This window comes from Pelmatolapia mariae, linkage group LG6 (genome assembly GCF_036321145.2).
Source record: "Pelmatolapia mariae isolate MD_Pm_ZW linkage group LG6, Pm_UMD_F_2, whole genome shotgun sequence".
Taxonomy (NCBI): domain Eukaryota; kingdom Metazoa; phylum Chordata; class Actinopteri; order Cichliformes; family Cichlidae; genus Pelmatolapia; species Pelmatolapia mariae.
Genome location: NC_086232.1, coordinates 3903815 through 3928509, shown reverse-complemented (window position 1 = coordinate 3928509; position 24695 = coordinate 3903815). Strand labels below are relative to the sequence as shown.

At 40.2% G+C, this 24695-nt stretch overlaps 1 protein-coding gene across 2 annotated transcripts in view; it reads left to right on the top strand.

Moving 5' to 3' along the window:
• vegfc (vascular endothelial growth factor c) overlaps window positions 1-24695 on the top strand; it is an 85495-nt gene that overhangs the window by 17784 nt on the left and 43016 nt on the right. For both annotated transcript variants that reach the window (XM_063475653.1, XM_063475654.1), the window contains exons 2-3: window positions 11264-11504; window positions 11867-12057. In XM_063475653.1, coding sequence (XP_063331723.1) covers window positions 11264-11504; window positions 11867-12057 — 432 coding nt within the window. The remainder of the gene's footprint in view (window positions 1-11263; window positions 11505-11866; window positions 12058-24695) is intronic.

The window sequence follows — 24695 nt, the reverse complement described above, 5'->3', positions numbered from 1 at the left end:
AAATGAACTTTGCACTTTTTTGTTTAAGTAAATCATCAATTAGTTTCCAGAGCTTGCTGTCCTTTGTTTTACTACATGCACATGCACTCAAGTCTATTTGGGATTGTTGAGTTTGAATATTTGACACAACTAAATGCAAATACAAAAAGACATTTCCTGTTATTTCATTTGGGATTTCTAATTGTACAGTTTTCAATTCTCTGAATTCTCTGAGTCTCATAATTACAAATATTACCTCAGGTCTCTGACACGCATGCAGGCGTCTGGCTTCCCAACTGATTCTTCTGTTTTTCCATTTGTATCAAAGCTCCTGCTGTCTTCTGTTTCTGTTCCACAGGGTTCAGTGCTAGGACCAATTCTGTTTACATTATACATGCTTCCCTTAGGCAGTATCATCAGAAGACATAGGCTGTATCCCAATTCAGGGTCTGCAGCCTTAAAGTACGCAGCCTTAACGGTCCACAAGGGCCGCGTACTCAAAGACCGCTAAGGCCGGAAGTGCGAGGCTTGTGAAATGGGACGGTCTAGCCTCCGTCGCGCTGCCCAGGTTGCCTAGCAACCATGATACTAACAGCTGGAAACGTTTCATACAGCATTGTTTGACAGAAATGAAGGAGAAAATCTTTTGTTCATTTGTTTGTTTGTTTCTACATGAGCTTTGATCATTCTCTGTAAGATTAAGGTCAGCTATTGAACGGCGTATATTTTAAAGTAAAGGCTTTAAAACCAAGTTAGTACAAACGTCACTAATGTCACATAACTTTGCCGAGATGTGGCCAACAGTAATGTTTTAATGTTCTTCGTTATTAAACATTTGCACATAAATAAGTGACATAATATTCAGTACTTAAAGTTTACTCTTTGGGCACCCCTCATCCGCCGTTTTTTTCCGGCAAAATTATCCACACCCACCGCCGCGCTATGCATTCTGGGATATGTTGGGCCACGAAGTCTACACCGCCACATCCTTAAAATTCAGGGAAATGAAGGACGCATTTGAGGGCCCCATTTCGAGCAGCCTTCGAATTGGGACAGCCTTCGTCGCGTCACTGTGACATAATCGGCCTTAAAATGCGGCCTTTAAGGCTGCAGACCCTGAATTGGGATACAGCCATAGCATACATTTTCACTGCTATGCAGATGACACCCAGCTCTATCTATCCATGAAGCCAGATAACACACACCAATTAGTTAAACTGCAGGAATGTCTTAAAGACATAAAGACCTGGATGGCTGCTAACTTCTTGATTCAGATCGAACTGAGGTTATTGAACAAGGCCCTGAAAATCTTAGAAATATGGTATCTAACCAGATTCTTACTCTGGATGGCATTACCTTAGAATACTCACAAAGACTAGCAAGAGCATATTTCTCCTGTATTGGCTCCATTGACTCCTTGTTGAGAACCAAAATTGAATTTAAAATCATTCTCATCACAAACAAGTCTCGAATAGTTTGGATTCAGAAGACAGAGACACTCTCTACTAGTTATTATCAGTTATTATCGTTAGGTATTATTAGTCTTTGGCTCTCTTCTACATTGTCTCCTTGTTCTGCCTTGGGATGACTTTTGCCATAAATTGGATCTTGTGAATGAACTCTTGTTGTGAATAAACTACACTGAGATGCATTTCGAGGTCATTAATTTGAAAAACTACAGCTTATTCATAAGACATGTGCGTACTAAACACAGTCAATCACACAAGTTCTTTTACTTATTTTTCCCAGGGTAGTTGGTTTGCTTAAAATCTTGGAAACTGCATTGAACTCTTGGTTCAGCTTTAGGTCAACAAAGTGGAGTCTGATACTTGAAGGACATCTGGTGTAACAGAAATTTGGAACTTTTAGAAAATTTGAAAAAGCTTGCTGGTAAAAGCTAAAGAGCCCATATCTATAACAAAAATCCACGCTGTGAGCTGTTCACTTTGCTGGATAATTGACCTCAAGGATCCAGTCAGATATGAATGGTTGCGTTTTGATATCCGTCTAAGAATGTATTCCACACTCGGGAAAATTACAGCAGTTTACTACATGCACATTTAGAAGTTGATAGGCTAACACAAGTAAAATGATCAATAGGGTGCTTTAATATAATGCCAACCATATTAAAATGTTTGGCTGAGTATGGCAGTCTCAGTGTTGATTTTCCAAAGTAGTTTCTAACCATCAAATGTTTAAATCTTCTAGAAACAGTAAATAGCAGGAAAGGCCAAAATGGTGGCTGATCTGATGTCAGTTCTATTGAGTTCCCAGTCAGCTTTGTGATTCCTGCTCTGAAGTCAGAGCAGGAAACTGTGCCCTTTATCAGGTGACAAACAAGTCTTATTTAGAAGTATTTTGTTCTCAATTGTTTTGGCTTCCAGTCCTGCAACCCTGAACTGGATAAAAGTAGGAAAATAGATGGATGGATGGAATTCATGCGACAGCTGGGAAAAGTTTTTCCCACGTAAAGGGCCAGAGTGTGTGTGTGTGTTTGTGTGTGTGCAGAGGGTGGGCGGTGTGGGGGTTTAGACAAAAACAAAACAAAAGTCAGACATATGGAGACATAAACATTAGGAGAAAGGAAAAAAAAATCTGTATGGAGAAACTCCAGTAAGTATATAGAGACATGTAAGATAACATTAATACATTTTTCTAGTAGGAAAGTGTGTGCTCCACTTTCTGCTGTGTGTTCCTTCTAATTATTAAATGACAACATGTATGAATGCATGCATGTCTGTGTGTACAGCGTTGCTTGCACAAAAACAGTCGTATTGTTACTGTCAGTCTGATTCTTTACATGGTGATAATTCATAAATATTATTCTAAATTTATTTATGGAGAGGAAGTTAGATAGCATTCAGATATACCGCTCATACATTTGTCAAACTTTTGTTGTTCAAATATCTAATAGGCAGGTTATTAATGTAGCTTTGGATTATTGGTTGTGCGGTGTGTCAAAACCTTAACATTTGTTTAAGTCACAGCTACACAAACGCACACACATACGCACACACACATCAAAAAAATACCCCTCTTGCCCCTGTGGGCGGTCTATCCTTTAAGCTCAAATCCTCTACCAGAGACTCTATTATATCTGTATATTATAGGTGGGAATCACCAGACACCTACCATGTCCCACCTGGAGCACCAGGGGAGCTACACATTGTGGAAGAGAGCTGGAGATTCATAATAATTAATAATTAAATGTAGAGTGGTGTATGAACACATAGTGAGTGAAAAATGCGACTGAAGAAGAAACAGTGCATCATGGGAATCTCCCAGCAGCCTACACCTACTGCAGCATAAGGGAGGATTCAGGGTCACCTGGTCCAGCCCTAACTATATGCTTTAGCAAAAAGGAAAGTTTGAAGCCTAATCTTAAAAGTAGAGATAGTGTCTGTCTCCTGAATCCAAACTGGAAGCTGGTTCCACAGAAGAGGGGCCTGAAAACTGAAGGCTCTGCCTCCCATTCTACTTTTAAATACTCTAGGAACAACAAGTAAGCCTGCAGTGTGAGAGCGAAGTGCTCTAATGGGATGATATGGTACTATAGGGCTTTGGAGCGTGATGTCACGGGAGCGGGCCCACGCCCCCTCCCGCCATGACAGTAGGCCAAAGAAAGCACACGGAAGCGTCAGCTATGGTTCGTACGTGCTGTGTTGCAACGTTAGATCACACAATAGGGAAGGCAAGAAGCTGGAAAATGGGCTCTCTTTTAATCGTTTCCCCTCCTGGAGGCAACGGGAGGGATCTCATGTATCCGATATTACTAAACGAAGACGTCAGACTTGGATTTCACGGTCAGACGAGCGGATATCGAGTTCTCTGCCATCCCCAATTTTTTGTTGGTTTGCTCGCGGCATTTTCTTTCCGGTGAGTTCTAAATAAATTCATATCTCTCTTAATAGGCTTTTAGCGTTATTTTGAATGCACTGAGGTCATAGATAATTAGATAAAACATCCTAATGTGTGATGCTGCAGAACCACGTCATGTTGACGGAGTAGCTTATTATTTGGCATTATTGCAGGCAAACCAGCATATGAAATATGAAACAGAAAAGAAAAGTATGTTTATTTTTTTTTATTCAAGATCTGGGCCCTGTTTCAGAAAGCCGGTTTAGTGCAAACTCTGAGTAAGTATGCCCTGAGTTAACGAAAACTCTGGGTTTTCGGTTACACAAAGCGAGTTTAGATTAATTCTGAGTCAGTTACTATGACGACACACTCCGTGAAGCTAACCTGCCCCCTAGCAGGTTTACTTCAACTAACCCTGACTTTCTCCGCCTCTTTGTCGGAAACCTGACTGTAGGAAGTGTCAGACATGGCGTGCCCCTTCCTTGAAGAGCCAGTAGATGTTGAAGCCCAAATTCTCCACAGAGCTCTCCGCCGGGAGAGAGTGATTAGAGCGCGTTTGGACATTTTATCATTTCCTGATGATTTTCTGTGTAAACGTTACCGTTTTTCAGCACAATCTATAATATATTTGAATAACATCCTCAGGCCTTATATTGCTCATGTGACACAGCGCGGACATTCTCTCAGTTCTGTACATATTATTTGTATTGCACTTCGTTTTTTTGCAAACGGGAGCTTTCTGTATAATATTGGTGACGCTGAGCACGTTTCCAAGGCTACCGTCTGTCGGGCAGTCAGGAATGTTACAGTTGCACTGAAACGTCTCCTGTACTCGTTTGTGGTGTTCCCCGGTCATAGACCCACAAGATATATCAAAGAGGGATTCCACAAAATTGCAGGTATCAGGATGAACAAAACTTAATTCATGATGTGGTGATACTTGAACTACTACTTAAATTTTACATTTATTTTCAGGGTTCCCAGGCGTGATTGGCTGTATAGATGGCACTCACATTCCAATCATTGCTCCTTCAGTAAATGAAGGAGACTATGTGAACAGGAAGTCTTTCCACAGCATTAATGTACAGGTACATAGTTCCCTGTAGCATTTCAAACTAACAAATTATTTCAGTATAGTAATGGATGCTAATTTGTGTTCTCTGCACTGTGAAGATCATGTGTGATGCTGCCAACATTATCACAAATGTGGAAGCCAAGTGGCCAGGCTCTGTTCATGACTCACGAATTTTTCGTGAATGTACACTGAGCACAAAATTTGGACATGGTGAGTTGAAAATACTTTAAAATATATAAAGACCAATTGCTGCAGGGACATTTGAACTGAAGTGTATCCTTCTGTCTTAGGAGAGTTCACTGGCTACTTGCTTGGTGATAGGGGGTATCCATGTTTACCCTATTTGCTTACCCCGTACCCTGACCCTGAACCGGGCCCACAGCAGGGATATAATCTGGCTCATTGCAGGACAAGAGCCAGAGTTGAAATGACTATCGGAATGCTTAAGGCCCGGTTCCAGTGCCTTCAAACAGTTCCAGTGCCTTCAACATTGCCACAATTAGAGGTGAACACTGTCCTTCTGAACCAAACTTCAGCAGTGATCCAAACCATGAACATCCTGACCCTCCCACGGACATACAAGATGGAAGAGCAGTCAGAGACACCATATGTCACAATCATTTCCTGTGACCCATCACCTCAACATGTTTAAAGAAGAATAAACAGATTTTTTGTTCAACTGGCTTTATTGGTCGCCTGTATTTCCTGTACACAAAGTATTAATAAGTATATTATTATGTTGTTCAAACACTGAAATAATTCGTCCATCTCTGACCACTTCACCCACCCTTAACTGATGTTCCAGCAGTAAAATCTCAATCTTGGTCTTTTGGATCTGCTGCTTGAAGTGTTCCATTTCCAAGTCGTATTTTTTTATTTTCTTGATCAAATAGGTCTTGTACAGCTGCTTTACAGGGAGCTATTGAAACACAGAAAATAGCATTGACATTCATAGTACATGCCTACTTAGGTTGGTCGTAAATCAGTGCTGAACATCTTACTGAGGAAAGGTTTGTTAGAGAAGTGGCTGGACCCTCTTCCTCTGCATTTCCATCATCACTCTGTTAGAGACATAGAAAGTCCATGGTTTTATTATAGTACCACATTTTATTCAATTGTTATATTTTCCATTGTAAGATGTAAACCTCATAAAGTGTCTCTGTTGCTTCCTCCTCTGTAACAGCTGTCAATGTCTCTTCATGATTTTCCTGTAGTAAAGACATTAACAACATTGCTGTTCTACTGTAAACTCATATAATCTGTGGAGTATTAAGAGTACTCACAACTGCATGTTGGTCTGGCTCAACAGGAAGCTGCACCAGATGCAGTACACCATCACCATCAACTGATAGAATATGAGGTTTATACAGGTCACTTATAACTTACAGGGGACCAAATGGCAATTAACAAACATATACCAATCACCTTACACTTCATTGTCATTATGCTCTCAAAGACAACCAAGACTGAGGGAAGGCAAAATCAGTAGGAAAATAACTTCACTACAAAATAATTCATTATGGTAAAGAGTGCACTGCAAAGGTGACTGTGAAGAAAGGATGTATGCACATCATGTATTATTTTGAATTTACCTCTTATGTAGGCACTTGTGTCTTGCGGGGTTATTGACTCAGAGGATGTCCCCGCAGAGATGCCTTCAGCCACAGGGCGCCCACTGTTTTGGCTGAGGGCCAACTGCTCAGCCTCTGTGAGTGGTGGTGGTGGAGGACCCCCACCTGTTTTTCGGGCCTCCGCTTTTTTTCTGTTGGCTATAACAGGTCACATTTGAGCATACAGAGTAAGCAAATATGTACTTGTAATGTGCTCAGATAATTTCAATAAGTGCTTACAGAAAGAAAATTAATGTAGCCTCTAACTGCAATTGATTTACATAGGACAAACAGACCAAGCACTATGGCTCATAATACAATTACACCTGTTTGGACTATATTTTTATATTTCATTTTTACTTGCTGCCAGGAACGTTTGGGGCCTGTTGGGTTGCACATGCGCTCACATCACATCACAAAATAAAATGTATAAACTAAAAAATAAAATGAAATATAATAAAATAACGTGTTAAATGGGTGGAAATCCCTAGATCAATGTTTAAATTAACACTCACGCATTGACTCTGTCGGCTATGTTTTGCCATGCATGCTCCCTTTCTTTTGCAGCTGAGGCTGTGTTACTTTTTTTCTGCAAAATTTGCATGTTATCGGCATATGCTGCCATCAGAATTTCGGCCTCAAGCGCTGTAAAATACATTGACCGCGCCTTCTTTCCCTCCGTCTCCATGGTGCCTCGCTTAATCTGTGCTCCACTAATCAGGGCTTTATGTATCCTCGTGCGCGCGCTTAACTTGGGGTTAAAGCAACTCCGCGTTGATTGAACTAATTGTTATCAGCCTTTCTGAAACTGAATATTCCGAGTTGGACAGTTCGGGGTTACTCAACCCTGAGTATCATTTTTAACTCTGAGTTTTCTAAACTCGCTTTCTGAAACAGGGCCCTGTTCACATGTACTTTGCATTTCATGTGTATGTACTTGCTAACTATTTACATGGCAACGCACAGCTGGCAATCTCTGGCTGTATCTTGGTCATATGGTCAACGTACTCACAACGTGGAGGCTTAAAAACGGCCAAATCTTGTACCCAACCGTTTGTGAATTAGATGTGCGCCTCCAGGAATTTATAATTCCGAAAATGATTCGCCGTGTATGCGCTGACTCCACAGACAAGGTACGCGAAGATATCGGGATAGGACAACGGCGGTAGGCCGTCTGGGTTTCCGCTCCACTGCCTTTTTTCATACGGGTCCACATTACCGATGCACGCTATTTTTTCCATGTACCGTCTCTTGGCGTCTGGGTGCAATCGTTCGCGATACAGCCCTTTGTCTTTTGCGCTGATTTTAAGCATGGTTCTGGTAGTCCTGCTATCAACACAGTGGCCGTTTCTCAATTCTCAAGTACGCGGGTACGTACTCGCGTTCTCGGCGAGTACGTACTGGCCGAGAACGCACGGGAGTACGGACTCGCTGAGAACGTGAGCACGGACTCGTGATTTGTACAACTGGAACACCAGCGTACGTGATGATGTCACAGGTCCGGAGTTTCTACTGCCGTCCCCTTTTAATTTAACTGTGAGTAACATGTTATGAAGCTTAACTTTAATCACAGCCAAACCGGTTTACTCAGGAACAAATAAAACAGTGAAATAAACCAAACATTAACATTTAGAAGTGATCTAAGTGACTTATATATCATTTTTAACCTCAGTAGTGAAACCTCTATTAATAAAAATAGTGTACATGTACATACGTGTACATACCTTAATAAAAACAAGCAGGTGAGATGTTAGAACGCTTTTATTTTTATTTTAGTGGACATTTAATACAATAGACAGCTGCTGGGGTTTGTTTAACCTGAGTAGCGAAAAGACCGCGGGGGGGGTTGAAAACGATGTGCCGGGAGTCGGCTGTTCTGGACGAAATGCATTCTGGGATATTTAGCTGTACCAAGTCCACACCGATGCATGCTCGATAAAACGGGCGGAGCGAGAACACATCCGGGACTTTTTCGCGTTCTCGGCTTGATGCGTACTTCGAATTGGAACAGTACTTGGTCTCCGACTGATGACGTATCACGAGTACACGAGAACGCAAGTACGCACAAGTACGCATATTGAGAAACGCCCAGTGTGTTTGTTTTGATTTGTGGCCTTCTGACATGGCGCCGCGATCCCACAATGCACTGCGGCGTGACGTCAACTCCAAAGCCCTATAAGGTCATCAAGACCCCATAGTTGACTTCATATTTTTGTTGCTGATCAAATATAGTTTACAAGGTAAACAGCCACCATTTCTGTCTAGTTACTCACTTTTCTCAGCTTCATTGTAGAAAAATAACACTTTTTAGACACCAGTAATGTAATTAACTTGTTCATTTAAATTGGTCTATTAATTTTACAACCAAGAAGGACTGATGATGCTTGCTGCCTAGCTCCCATATTAAACTTATTTTTTTATTATTAGCCATTATCTGCAAGCCAATAACTTAATAGCTTAACAGACAGCCCATTCTCACTCCCGACGCGTAATGTACTGACGATTTGTCACGTCCCGAGGCGTTCCCTGGGAATGCGAAAGGTGACCGTCCGCGTTCCTATGCTACACACCGGATTTCGCATGAAATCTAATAGAATGATGCTCCCGCGGTAACACAGGTTCCAGCCATGTATTCCAGCCCTAACCATAACCTTATCCCTAAGGATAACCACCACCTTAATCGTGTTCGATAGTGTTTTCTAAAGCGTATTAAGTAAAATAAACGTACGGTTCTAATGTTTCCTCATTTTTCCGAACTCATAATATAGGGACGTATTGGGTGGCTGAAAGCGTAATATACTGACGATTTGTCACCTGGCATAAAATGGTAAGCTTTGTTAGTGAGAATGTGTTGGACAGCTAATGTAGCTATAGGGTAATTGGTAATACTTTAATGGATAACATTAATGTCTGTTGTTGAAATAGGAACTTGACCCTTGAAATTCCTCATAAAGTGCAATAAAGTGTTGTTTTATCAACTCCTGTTCATGGGTTCAGCACATAGTGAAGAGAGGGGCTTTGTCTCTGTCTGCAACAGTGCTTCAGCTGGAGGAGGCTGTATACATATGTACTGCATATATATGCATACATATGTACTGTGATTGCATGATCGCTACCTTTATAATATAAAGAACTTGCTGTTGTAATTTAAAACTATATAAATGAAATTGAATTGAATGAAATATGTATGCAGTACAATGTGTATAAGACATTGTAGAAGTGAATTTGTGAACCCTCATGTTTTCTGATTCCTATGATTCCCGTCAAATATGAGCCTGATTTTACATATTTGTTGTCATCACATCAGCAAACTGTTAAAATTAGGAATAAAATACTGCAACTACATAATCTCAACAGCCAGCCATACGGGCTACTGCTTTTAATTCATATGTTACCTTGATAAGATCATGTTTCCACCAGCAGACTGGAAGTCTTTAGTACCCCACAGAGTAAATGAAGAATCAAAATATGTCATCCATAAACAGCATATTATCTGCAGTAGAAGATCGGATCTGCACAGACACCCAAGCTTGGAGAAGCAGTCAAGAGAATGAGTTAACCAAACACTTCTGAAAAGCTAAATGGAGATTAGACATTTAAAATGGGCTCACCTGTGGACTAATGCATTGATATGTCAAAGTCACCCAAAATGCACAAACTGACTGACGGAGTAGTGGGCTAGCAGCTCCAGTGTTATTTGAGGTAGAATTGATGTTCCAGTTCTTCTTTTTTTGCATTTTGTTTTGTATTGTTTCTTTTTTCAGTGGGCTTTTTAAGGCGTTTTAAATATGTTGTATGGCTGCCTACGTTCACAGCAGTAAATTGCTTTATCTATTCAACAACTCCATCAGACTGGAAACCTTATAAGTGATGCATACTGTAATTCTTCCCACCCTCCTCCCCTTTGGTTAAGATCCTCGTCATACTGACAGACATTTGGCAGTGAGTAACCACTAACACGTGTTCTTCATTTGTGATATCCAAAGCAAATGTTTGCTCATGGTAAACCAATAAGATGAAGTGCCTCACTGATCTTGCACAAAGTTTATTTGTTGTTGATGTGACAAAAATGTCTTGTTACTTCAGATACTTTTGTAGTAGAAAAGAAAAGTTGTTTTCTTTTCCAGTGTTCCTGTGGTTTCACCCTCAAGTCTTCCAACTGGCAGCAGTAAGAAAGCTGTAGTGCTGAAGAATCCTTTTCTATATTCATAAAAGTCATAAAGTCAAAGCCATTTAAAGTGCTCCCACAAAAACAGGAGATATACAAAATGAATAAAGGTCCCCAGTATACATAGGTTACATAGGAAAAGGCTTTGAGTCATTAGGCTGACAGTCATATTTCTGAGACTCTGATTAAAGATTTTGTTGTGAAGAATTTAGGGGTATTTAACATTGACATTAAAAAGTAGGAAATTTTTATTTGTGTTTAAGAAAATAACCTTTAAGTTTTAGGGCATGCTTTGGACTTGAAATGCAGTTTGTGCACAACTTGAAATGAATTAGTTTGGGATGTTTGTCTTAACTCCAATATTGATTTGAACTGTGTTGATCCAAACTTGAAACCACTCTTTGGCCTTGACTGTTACCTCATTGAAATTTCTAGCTTGCAAAAGTACAATTTTATGGTCAGTCATTTAGGTAGAAAAGTGTTTATAGCCCTCTTCATTTGACTATTATAAAATATGTAATAATTCTCAGTGAAAGCAGTGTTCTGAGTAAAGGTGTCTGTTTTCACTTTTAGGACACTTCACCAACGCCAGACTTGGAACAGAGTTTGCGTTCAGCCTCCAGTGTAGATGAGCTGATGAGTCTCATTTATCCTTCATACTGGGCTGCTGTGAAGTGTAAATCCAAACTTTCTGCTGCTGCATCTTCATCCTCCAAACTCTCCCAGCAGTCACAGGTCCGTCAGCTCAGGCCACTGGGTGATACAGAAGAGCCAACATTTGCTGCTGCCTACCTCAACTTGGATATCCTGAAAAGTATGTTTATGTTTTGTTTATTATGTTCTTTCTTCAAATTCTACTTCTTAATTCTTTCAGTTTCATAAAGAGGAGAGTGAGTCTTCTTTGATTGGATCATCTAGAATTACTATAGTTAAGCTTTAGTGAATGTATCCAGTTCTAAATCTAATCCAAGGCCCGTGCTCATTTGAGATTGAATGAGTCAACTAGGATTTGACATCTTGCACAGAAATCATAGCCACTGTAATAAAACTAAAAGGTAACAATTCAACTGATTGTTATTTGGTCTGCTTTTCTCTCCACAATATACATGATAAATACTACATTAGAAAGAACAACAAGTCACTGTAGCAGTGGTCTGACTGTCTCTCTGTGTGCAGGTATAGAGTCAGAATGGAGGAAGACTCAGTGTGCTCCCAGAGAAGTGTGTATTGATGTGGGGAGAGAGTTTGGTGCTCCTACCAACGTCTTCTATAAGCCACCATGTGTGTCCGTCTACAGATGTGGAGGATGCTGCCACTCTGAGGACAAACAATGCAGGAATATCTCCACTGGTTACCTCAGCAAAAATGTAAGCACATTGTTTTATATCTTTTAAAATGTTTCCTTCTATTATTATTATTGATAAGCATTAGTAGTCCCCAGTCAACACACCTTAAGACCACTTTGTCAGTGCGCCCCAGGGTGGCTGTGGCTACAATGTAGCTTGCCATCACCAGTGTGTGAATGTGTGTGTGAATGGGTGGATGACTGAATGTGTAAAGCGCTTTGGGGTCCTTAGGGACCAAGTAAAGCGCTATACAAATACAGGCCATTTACCATTTAAGACTGTCTACAATGTTTGGACACAATAGACAAATTCAGGACACTGATAGCGGTTTGAAAGCTTTATTGAGTACTAAGTTAATGGCCTTGGGAACCGGTGGGCAGCATGGAAGTGCTATCTGTGAGAGAAAAGAGGCAAGATTACTCCAGGTCAACGCTGGAATGAAAATGTTGTCAGAGGACAAAGGAATGGAGTTATCCTCGGGGAGGTCCAGGTTTGAGTCAATGGGGGAGTCTGGTTGGCTGGTGGATTACTCTGCCTCTCACCCTGTGATAGACTAGAGCACCCCCAAGGATAAGCAGAAGAGAATGGATGAATGGTAAAGCATGTAGTGCCAGAGAGTAGGCAGTCAGGTGAGGGAGGTTGATGATGGCTACTGAGCTCTTCGGACAAGCAGGTAAATCAGAACAGCAGATGAGCTTGATTTCAGGAAACGAGGAGCTGTGGAACAGACTGAAACAAGGAGTTAAGGAAAGCTGTGAAGTGGTAACAGGTTTTCATCGGGATCCACATAGTGCCGAAGGAGGTTAAATGATCTGATGGAATTCTGCCATCTACCCAGTAAAGTACTCAGATTCAGCAGAAGTGCAAAAGTCATCAGTGCGGTCACAGGGCAGGCTGAGATGACAGCTTCAGCCATGACTCTGCCTGCGGAGAACAAAAAAGGTATGGAAGTATAAGTGTGGAAATAGACAAAAACAAAACCCAAATCCTTTGAGCTGCTTGTATAATGACAGTTTTCTTTGATACAAAAATAACTGAAAGTTAAGGTTTTATTATACTAATTTTATAATAAATCACAGATTATGCCGTATTGTAGTTTGTCGCTGCATTTTTTATTTTTTACTTTAAACCTGCTTTCATAATGAAGAAATAAAGCCTGGTGAATCCAGTTTTAACTGGTTCATTATTTGGTGGCATTTTTGTGTTAACATCAGGTACATCTTAACCTGCTTCTATGTTCTATGTTTGTGTATTGTCAAGGGGCAACTAGGCAGGAGGCACTCAATCGAAAGGTTTACTCAGTGATTCTTGAGATAAGGGACAAAACATGTCCGGCAGATAAAACCCAATTTTGTGGTTAAAAATATGCATACAAGTGTTAACCCAACTGCCTAAAAGACAAACCAAGGCAATTTTTATACAACAAAAGTATGATTTTGCATTTTTATACATATATATTTCTTTTAAATGGTACAATACATTATCTGTTGGGTCTGTTCCCACAAACCCCGCTAGTTCTAGAGACTTATTCATCATGAAAGAAAACAAGGCAACAGCGTTCGATCGATTACTTGCGCAAGGGAGGCCTCATCTGTGTCCAGCACGAAAATGACCCCATGATGGCCTCCTCTCGCTGGCTTTTATTGAGAGACAGTTCACACAAAACACAGCAAAGCAACGCCCCCCGCATTGTATGTATATGTGTGAACTTCTACATGTAAGTAGGAATGTGTGTGTGTGTGTGTGTGTGTCAGACCTCCTGCTGACCAAAGGGTCGTAACTGCAGGAAGCTTACATCAAACAGACCTTCCAGATAGGATGTGTCTGTAATCAAACATTACAGCCCCTCACCCAAAAACTCAAGAATCTGGGGAGGGGGACTGTGGAATTGCTTTACAATGTAGAAATGGATGGTAAGCATAAAAATGACAAACATTTAACAATTCACTCTAACATTATCAGTACCTTAAAAATCCATTGTCCAGAAGCAGGTGTGATAATATTAAAATACAGAAAAAAAATTAAAAGTAATGTAAAATTAAACGTCATGGCTCTCGTCACTAAGTATTTAAGTCAATACCTTATATAATATCAAAATATGCAATTGAAAATTTATTTTTACATATTTTTTAAGTGATTAAATTCGTGTCCAGAGTTTTTGTCAACACCATCAGATTTTTTTAAAAGTACAAAAAAATCAGGAATTATTGTGGGTAGCTTACACTCTGAGGACCCCTTTACCACTTCCTGTTTGATACACATGCCATAAGGTCACTGCTGTGATAATTTCTTTTATTTTTATTTCATTTATTGCATACCTTTCTGATAAAACTCTGTGTCACAACCATAGTGTGTCAACACCAAAGTCGATGTAATCCAAGATTTAATTTTTTTTTTTTATAAAAAGAGCTTCATTTAGGTAGATTGTAGAGGCCATAAGCAAATGATGAAAAACAAGATGGCTTCTGTCAGAAAAACATGTGTTATGAGAGAAAGTAGGGTATTTTGTCAGCACCATCAGATGTCAACACCATCAGGATTTTTGTCTGACGGTGTTGACCCTTTTTCTAATGGTGTTGACAAATGCCACAAAAGTGTGCTATTCACCATTTATATTAAGTTATTTTTTACTAATATTTCAGATATATTACTTCCTGTGTATTTTACTGATATTTCTGCTTTGTGTCAAATATTATCAAATTTGCCTTATCTTGAATCTCATTGTTTATGTATACATCATTAATCCTGTAGGAAAATGCTTAGTCCTCTGCATTTAACCCATTCACTCAGTGATGCAGTGGGCAGCTACAAATCCAGGATAGCCGCTGTTCGTTGGATTTGAATGCCCAACCTTCCGATCATGTGGCATCTGCTGAGCTAGCTGTGCCCCGAGAGCTGGTCTTTAAGTGATGATGTATGAATCCTGCTTCCGGGCCTAAACTACTCTGTGTTTATTAAGCCTGTTGTGCTGTTAAAATGTTTTAATGCTTTTTATCTTGTTCTATTACATCTAAACAAGCCCCTAAAAACAGTCAGTGATCACTGTCCAGCTTCACTGTGTTTATATTATGCTAACATAGCTGTGTCGCTAGCAATCATGTAGCACATCACTATATACGAGCTAGCCCAACTTCAGTAACCTGACAATAGTCACTGCTGTTTAGTTTTCTGTCTTCATTTATGTTGGAAGTGGTAGCAGAGCTGATATATCATGTTTAGGTGGAAACAAGCAATCTAACTTCTAACTCTGTTAAATTTCATATATTCTGTTTTCATGGATACCTGGATGTTACACCTGGTAGAGCACCCACACTGATCATTTTATTAAAGATGAAAGAATTTAGACAGTTTGTAACTCTCAGTGATGCCACAGAGTTCCTTTGACTTTGGGATCTGCAGCAAAGTTTGGACCTGGAAACGGCTAATGACATCAGACTTAAAGACCGGATAGCATCTCTATTGCTTAATGCATAATTGTGTTGTGAATATTCATCCTTAATCTGTAAAAAAGCATCAGGTTCAGAAAAACTATAGTAATTACAAAATGGTACATTTCAGGCTACAATAGCAAAGGGGAACCTGTCAGTAGAGGAACGAAAGAGAAGGAACAGGGAGTATCAAAAAAGGAGAAAAAAATTAACAGCCAGCCCGAGTTGAAGAAAGAGTTTCTCATAAAGGAAAGGGAAAGATGGAGAAATAGAGTGAAAAAGAGAAAAATAAAGAACATAGTGATCTGAAAGAAAGAGAAAAAAGGCAGAAGAGAAGTTTTTGGAAACAAGCACAGAGAAACAAAAGGAGAGAAAGTCCAGCAGGGTCTAAACACACAACCACAGAGTACTTTAGGAATCAAGGAGTAGTAGGTACCTACTACTGAACTATTAAGATGTAGAACTTGACGTGTGCAAAAACAGAATTGTTATGATGTGTCTTGTGATATTACAAAGGTTGTTAAGGTTTAATGGTCATTTTGAAAGAAATAATATCTTGTTTTCTACTAGTGTGTCAACACCGTCAGCACCTTGTCAACTCCATAATATGGAGTTTTGGTTTATTTTTCTCTTTTGGAGAACCATATATTTTCCTCCCTCATGATCTTCCAATAAAAATATGTAATTTTCTCAATAAATGTGTAATTTGCATTCTGCTTAATATGATTGTTTCTTATAGAGATTAAATACAAGCTTCTGAAAATATGTATGACTGTAACTCTAATAATAAAAAGCCAAAACAATCTTACTTTTAAATGTGGTATAATTACTTTGAAAACATATGTGCATAAACAATAGAATAGAGAAGCTGCTAATAGTCAAAATAGCTGAAACAACTTAATTTAAAATATATATTTTTGCATTTCTTTGTGTCTGACGGTGTTGACAAAAACCTTGCACTTCTCCAGCAAAAACATAAATTATTAAAAAATGTTACACCTGGGAGATCGTACCAAAACATGGTGAGACAGCCAAAACTTTGTGTAACAATTATATATAAGTATGTTTTTGAAAAATCAAAAAATATATTTTAGAAAATTAAAACCTGTTTTGTCCCTAATCTCAGGAATCACTGTACTGAGGACAAAGTGAAGATAAACCAATAATTCAAACACAATAATAATATAGCAAAAGTCCTGATTCCACAGGGCCTCATGGCGACACTCCGACCTTGTCGGGATGCCTACGGTGGAATACCCTGACTATCTGCGACACCCAGGGGTGTTCTTTTGGACCATAACCTTCCCAGTCAACTACATATTGGAAGCCTCTCCCACAGTGTCTGGGATTCGTGTTACAGGGAAGGCTGGCTGGCTGTCATTGACCTGGGGTCGTGGTGGGGCCTAGACATAACAGAGTGGTTTTTACTGAGAGACATGGAAAAAGTTATGAATCGTCATGTTACAAGGCAGTTTCAGGTGAGCAGACACTGGGTTGGTCATGGATTTAATTTCAAAAGATCCAACGAAGTTGAGAGATCATTTCTTTGACTCAGTATGCAATTAAACATTTTTTGGTAGAAAACCAATTTCTGACCTGGAGGATATGAAGGTGCGACTGTGGTGAAGGTGGTGCTGCATGGAAGGGACAGAGAGCTCACCTTTTGTAGTGGGGAATAGTGGAAGTTGATGCCCAAGTGATGATTCAAATGGGGACAGTCCAGTAGCCGAAGTGACACAGCAAAAGCTGGCTTCCAGCTCCTGATTTACTCACTCAGTTTGACACTTACTCTGAGGATGAAAGACTGACCTGGCTGCGATTGCTGAACAGTGTTGTTTCTATACCTGCGAGGTGAACCAGGGCCAACAGTCAAAGATTATGTCCAAGGGGATGTCGTATAGCCAGAGTACATGATCAGTGAGCAAGTGGGCAGTGTTTCTTTCACTTAAGAAACATCTCTAAACTGCGACATATGGTCTCTTCAGCTGAACTGGAAAAACTCATTCATGCATTTGTGTCATCGCGCTTAGATTACTGTAATTCCCTCTTTACCAGCTTGGATAAATCATCTCTCTCTCTCTCCTCCAGGCAATACAAAACGCAGCAGCCAGACTACTAACTTGTTCTAGCAAGCGTGCTCACATTACTCCCATCTTATATTCTTTACACTGGCTACTAATAGAGTTTAGAATTTGTTTTAAAATTCTTGTTTTATCATACAGAGCATTAAACGGCCCCAGATTATTTATCCAAGCTTCTTGCAAAATACACTGCTGCTTGTCGTCCCCGCTCACAGACTCAGAGTCTGTTGGTTGTTCCCCGAACACGACTGAAGACAAAAGGGGACAGAGCCTTTCAGTCTGTTGCACCAAGGCTGTGGAACAGTCTACCACCACAGTTACGTTTGGTTGACTCTGTGGATTCTTTTAAAAAGCAGTTAAAAACTTTTCTATTCAAACAAGCCTTTTGTTGATCTACGTATTTTATATTCTTCACATTATTTAACTTATATTTAACCTTTTACATTGTGTATAATGTCTATTGATTGTACTTTTTATTTTAATCTTTGTGTACAGCGCTTTGTGACTGCCTGTCTGTGAAAAGGACTTAATAAATAAACTTTACTTACTTACTTACAGTCTTGAAAGTAGAAGGAAGATTTGGAAGAGCAATAAAATGAGCAGCCTTCAAAAAGCAATCAGTTATGTAAGTACAACAGTATTAGGGTTGTTGAAAATGGATGAACGCCAGTAACAAAGTCCAGGATAATGTATGACCACGGGCAATCATGCATGAGAAAGGGTCTTAACAGCCCAGCAGGAAGAGAGCTGGAGGATTTATTTCTGCACACACAGAGGCAGAAATATATTCTTGGACATGTTTAGCAAGAAATGGCCTCGGAGTAGATGTTGCGGTTTTTCTCAGGGTGTCATGTAAATTTTACGTTTGTGTTAGCTCAGATTAGTGATCAGTCTGCCAAGTGAACAAACCAGTGATACAGGAGGATGGCAACATTGTCAGGAGTTGTCAGAGGTGTCGAATTGCTGGGACAGGACTTTGTGCTTGACATGACGGGAACTGGGTCTGTAGGTTAAGATAAGGTTGAATCTGGTAAAAAAAAATAGAGCCCACCTGACTCAATGGTAATGTAACTTTACTGAAATCACAAATGAAACAGCGCTAAAAGTTTGCAAAACCAAACCGTTTCCTGTTCGAGAGAACTAGCCACACAATCACTGCTTGCACCTTCACGGGATCTACTTTTAACTGGCATTTTTCATCAATGAAGCCCAAGGAATGACACTGATTCGACATGAATTTCACATTTCTCTGTTTGTGCTGAGCCAAGGGTGTCTGAGAACCAGGGCAGTGTTGCAGTGTTGCCTGCCTCAGTGTTGGGTGATTGCCAGACAGAGAGAGAGGGAGAGAAACAGGTTGAGTTTTACGGGTTATTTGTGGGAGCCACGTGCCATTTATTGCAGAAATTTGTAATCCTTTGGGAAGTGTGATCAGGGGAATGACTGAATCATTACCCAGAGTCTGATCAATAAAAGTCTGTTCGGTGTCTGAGTCAACTAATGCTTCAAGTGAGTGGGTCTGAGAGTTGACAGTTAGTTTTGTTTATTTTACCCACCAATATCCCTACAGTTACTGACGGGCTCTGTTTTTTTGGTGGCACAGGTCAGGCATCAATGAAATGTCCCCTCTTTCCACAGTAAAAACACTCACCAGCAGTCAGCTGTTTCTTTCGGATAGAGGGTGAAACAGGGGTGCTGCATGAGCTGCTTGTCACATTCCTCTGACTCATTTCTTCTACGGCCAAGCTCTTGCAGGGCAACCCCTTCAGTTCCAGAAATGGCTCGGCTGATGATCCATGGCCGAGCCATTTCTGGAACTGAAGGGGTTGCAGTCTCTTCTCCTATGCTCCCATATGTGGTCATCCATTCTGATACATTCACACAGAAAGTAAGGCATGAAGTGAGTCATTAAGATCCTTTGCAGCTAATTTGCCTTTTACCACACTCCTCTTACCATGTGTGAGGTTGATCAGGGTTCCCGAAAGGCTAAAAGACACCGTGTGAGATATCCACCACTATTTTCTAGCTCGCCAGAAAAAGGGGCTTCTGCAGAAGCTCCAAAGGCAGTAGTAGTCAAGGGGAAAATACCTGTGTGGAGCTCAGAGATGGAGTAACATTTGGTTCAAAATTTGGAGGTTTCATCATACCTTTTAATTTGGCAAGCTGTTGAACAATTGTGCCCTGCTCTCCAGAGCATTTTCATGTTTTCTGAGCTAAGCTTTGTGAATTGAGAGGATCCTACAAACTCACTCTGAGTCCATGTTAATTGCTGATTTGTTCTATCAAGGGACCACTAGGTCAGCAGGACTCAATTGCAGAATGTTTATTTACAAGGTGAAGGTAAAGCACAATCCAAAACACAAGAACAATGTCAGGGATGGTCCTGATTCCACGAGGCAAAGTTCTCCAAGGGTCCAGTCTCTCCATAGAATCTCTCTCACAAAAACAGATCCACTCACCACTCTCACTAACAGTTCTTGCCACAGGAATCTGTGCACAGGTAGACAGAGGTATTTATTCTAGAGAAAAAGACGACCAGAATGATCACAGATGACAGAACGGGGGCCTCACTAACTGTTAGTTGTCCAATGATTCTGCAAAGATGGTAGAATCCCTTAAGTAGTGGCAGCCAAACAAGGTTATCAGGAACAGGTGTGTGATCACTCCAAGCTGTGTGTAGATCGAGGGGGAGAACCTGGCATGAGTCCCACCCCTGCGCAAAAACCAATACATGCACACACACACACACACACACACATAGAGGAGAGGAGAGAGCTTTAAGAGGAGGTAAGCCAGCACAGAGACTGAGGGACCAGATCAAGTTAGACTGATTCTTATATAGCGCTTTTCTGCTCTACTTGAGCACAAGCTTTATAAAACTTGCCTTGATAATTTTTTTAAGTCCTTTCCATCTAACATTAGCACATGTTCATACTCCAGTGGATGTATCAGAGAGCAACCTGGGGTTAGTATCTTGCACACCCAGACTAGGAGCAGCCCTGGATTGAACCAATCATTTCCTGAGCTACAACCACCCCAACTTTTTTGTAATCTCTTGCTTTTAAGCAGCAGTTCTCCAGGTTTTCTGGACCTTTAAAATGTTTTCTTTTGATATTGGCTGCTTTTCCATTTCCAGTCATCCTAACCCCATGAATCATTCAGGCATAAAAAAGTGCCTGATTCAAGGGATAAACCAGTGTTGTTTCTATACATGACAGAGAAGTCGGCAAAAAAACATTTTTAGCCAATTTGCTACTAAGGGCCTCTCACTAAAACACATTTGTTCCCATTTCTTTAATTGAATCTAGGAAAAATGCAAAACATAACACAGCTTGATAGGCATAAAATAGTCATATTCAAAGCGCTGTTACCCCAAACCTTGCCAGCATGGTATACAGTGTGAATTTAAAAATAGTGAGGAAATTGGACAAATGCGAAAAAGTGGTAGGCCTAAAAAATATCTAAAGTAGATGAATAGTATCTGAAAGTCATGGTCTCAGTAAAAAGGAAAAACTCCAGCAAAAACCTTACATAGGAACCGAGAAATCTGGGAATCTGAAACCGAGAATCTCCTATTTAAAGGAAAACAACAGGGAGAAGAAACTGAGGTATGCCAAAGAAGAACTGGACTTAAAATCAGTGGCAGCAGGTCGTATGGAGTAATGACTGAAAAATATTCCAGCCACTCACTTGTGGTTTAGGGCTGCATTTCAGCCAGCAGTGTTGGGGATCTTGTCAAAACTGAGTATTGTCATATTTGAATCCACTTCCATCTGGAAAGTGTGTGATTTGTTTTTTTTGTTCTTTTGTAACATGACAGTGATCCCAAACATACTGCCAATACATTAAAAGCATACTGATGGACCTTAACATTATTTAAGCAGTGCAGGATCATCCTGACAGGGATCGAAACCAAAAGTCAGCCAACATCCAAAGAAGAGCTTTCAAACGTCCCTCAAAAAGACTGGAGAACTGTTTTCATTGCATATGCCAGGAGCGTGTAGGAAACAAGCTTTCATAGCCAGCTGTTGCATCTCTCTCTCTATCTCTTGTGCATAGCAGACAAATGTTTTCTATTCTGCATTTCCCCATCGAGGGCACTAAACCTGTAGATCTCATTTCTTCCATCTTCTTAGAATGACATCCGGAGTGGCTTGGGGCAGCATAAGATATTTTCTCAGATTAACCTGTTCTTATTGATTATTATAGAAATTGATTATGCATTGTCCTGGTAGGGTAGGTGGAAGATGTCAACCAGCCTTTTGGGACATTTACAAAGTGACTTGCTTAATTATTCAGTACCACTGTTAAATTAAAAGACACTCAGGACCAGATATGGGCAGCAACGGGTTACTGTAATCTGATTACTTTTTTCAAGTAATGAGTAAAGTATGGTATTACTATTGCAAAAAAAATAAATAAAAATAGCTTACTGTTACTTTCCCGTAAGCACACTACGTTACTGCGTTACTAAATCGTGATTTTGTTTGTGAGAGTGTCTCATGACAATGACATAAGTGCGTGCAATGTCTGTGGCAGCAACAGATGTGTGTAGAGCAGCAATGGATAATATGGAGTGTGGGAGAGAGTACGACCATGCAGCGTGGTGGAAGTGTGGAAGTACTCACATTACTTTGAGTTTTAGTCCGTAAAAAGTGACAAAAACATTAGTGTCTGCTGTACACTCTGCGTGGGAAGAAAACTTCTTTCTAAAGTGAAAAATTTAACTTCAGATCTGAGCGAGCACCCTGCATGCTGCCACGGGAATGTGACGTTCACAGAGAAACCCCCGGATCCCCCCACTGACATGACCACACCGGGCAAACCTCCACCGGCCCCACTCCTGCTAAACAGGTGACAATAGATTTAAGAGTGACAGGACTCAGTGCCGCTGAGTCTTTGATTTTATTTATTTTTTTGCTGTGTTTTACTTGCATCTATTTGAAAGAGTGAGTGTAAACACAAAAATATTATTTTATTTTATATGCTGGAATATGCAAAACATAGGTTTAAATGTTAAACACATTTCTTCAAGTCAGAGACTGTTGCATATAATTTATTTTGTGCTTGATGCAATGTGCATAAGTTAAAAGTTTTTTTTTTAAAGAGGCTTTTTCATTTGATTCAGTTTTATATGCTCGAATATGCTGAAAAAATAGAACTGGGTTGAAAGGTCTATTGCTTTATTATAGGGCTGTGCGATGTGACCAAAATCTCATATCCCGATATTAAGACATCTATCGTCCGATAACGATATAAATCACAAAAATTTAACATTTTCTGTAAATTCTGTGAATCTCGGGCAGCTCGACTTGTGTGAAGTGTTTCCAGCTGGGCGTCGTGTACCTAGAGTCCAGTGTTTTAACTGATGCATGAGACGATACATTTTTAGACATAAGTTGTAATGGCCGCTGTTTCCTTTGTGAGTATTTATTACACGGCGTGCTGCGGGGAAAAGCCTGTTCTAACGTTTGAGTCTAAGGTTTATATTTTAGCACCTGACGGCTCTTTTTTGCTTCTCATCCGTAAACACTCTGCATTAGTGATGCGCGAATCATGAACGAATCGTTCAATACTCGAGAATCACTTTACTGACTCATGAATCATGATTCACAAGCCCAACTGACTCACTGACTCATCCCTGTTGCTGTTAGCAGCAATATATCTAGCTTATAATTAAAATTGTGGAGAAAAACACAACATCCAGTATCTTAACAAAAACATTTCTGCTCTGAACTGGAAGAAAAAACCCTGAGTAGAAGCTCACATCAAGACAATAGCTCCTCGGTTCACAGTAGCATCGCTCTGCTAACATGCTAACAGCACATTTGAGCTACTCACCCCCTCCTTTCCTGTGCTGAATCGTAGAGCCAGCGAGTCACTCAGGACTCGCTAACCCCCTCCCTCCTGTGCTGAATCGTAGAGCCAGCGAGTCACTCAGGACTCGCTAACCCCCTCCCTCCTGTGCTGAATCGTAGAGCCAGCGAGTCACTCAGGACTCGCTAACCCCCTCCCTCCTGTGCTGAATCGTAGAGCCAGCGAGTCACTCAGGACTCGCTAACCCCCTCCCTCCTGTGCTGAATCGTAGAGCCAGCGAGTCACTCAGGACTCGCTAACCCCCTCCCTCCTGTGCTGAATCGTAGAGCCAGCGAGTCACTCAGGACTCGCTCACCCCCTCCCTCCTGTGCTGAATCGTAGAGCCAGCGAGTCACTCAGGACTCGCTAACCCCCTCCCTCCTGTGCTGAATCATAGAGCGAACGAATCACTCACTCACTCACCCCCTCCCTCCGGGCTCACAGCTTCTTCTTCTTGGTTGGCAACCAATGTTAAGGCGCATTAACGCCCCCTGGCTCACGGCTCAGTGGACATTTAGATGAGAAAATATATACTTGACACATTTAAGGAAAATACTAATAAAATAAAAATAAACAAGATAAATGTTCCCTTTAGAAATTTTTTTGCTCTTTTTTGCTTTATAAAATTGTTGTTTTCTTTTAGAATCACTCATCTTAGCAGTAGGATTTACATGAAAAGAGAAAAGAAATTAAGTTTGAGTGAAAATGTACATTTTTTGCACTCTCTGGTCAACTGACTCAGTGAATCAAATGACTCAAAAAACCCGATTCACTTTGGTGAGTGACTCATTAAAACTCGATTCAGTAAAAAGAATCAAATTTACCATCACTACTCTGCATACTCTTTCACGTGATTCAGTTTATTTTGAAAAGTCTCAACAGGATCTTGAGCTTTATTGTGAAAGGTTTATGTGGAAAATAAACAAGCGGACACGCCGTGGTTTTACCGTCGTTGTTGCTAACGACAACGCATAAAAACAAGTGCTTGTCTGTCTGTAGTGTGGTTATATTAAATATAAGAGAAAGAGAGAACTTTAAGAAATTAATATAGCCACTACACTGACCATCAAAACCATGAAAAAATATTGCCGTAAACAGTTTATTTTGTGACACCACTAAACAAACGATGGCGTAAAATGAAACGATAGATGTTTTTATATCGTCATCCGATATATATCATTATATCGAACAGCCCTACTTTATTACGTATTCAGGTTGTGTATCATGCTTTTTAAAACTAACTAAGTAACTAATTACTTTTGAAAATAAGAAATCAGTAATTAGTAACTAATTACTA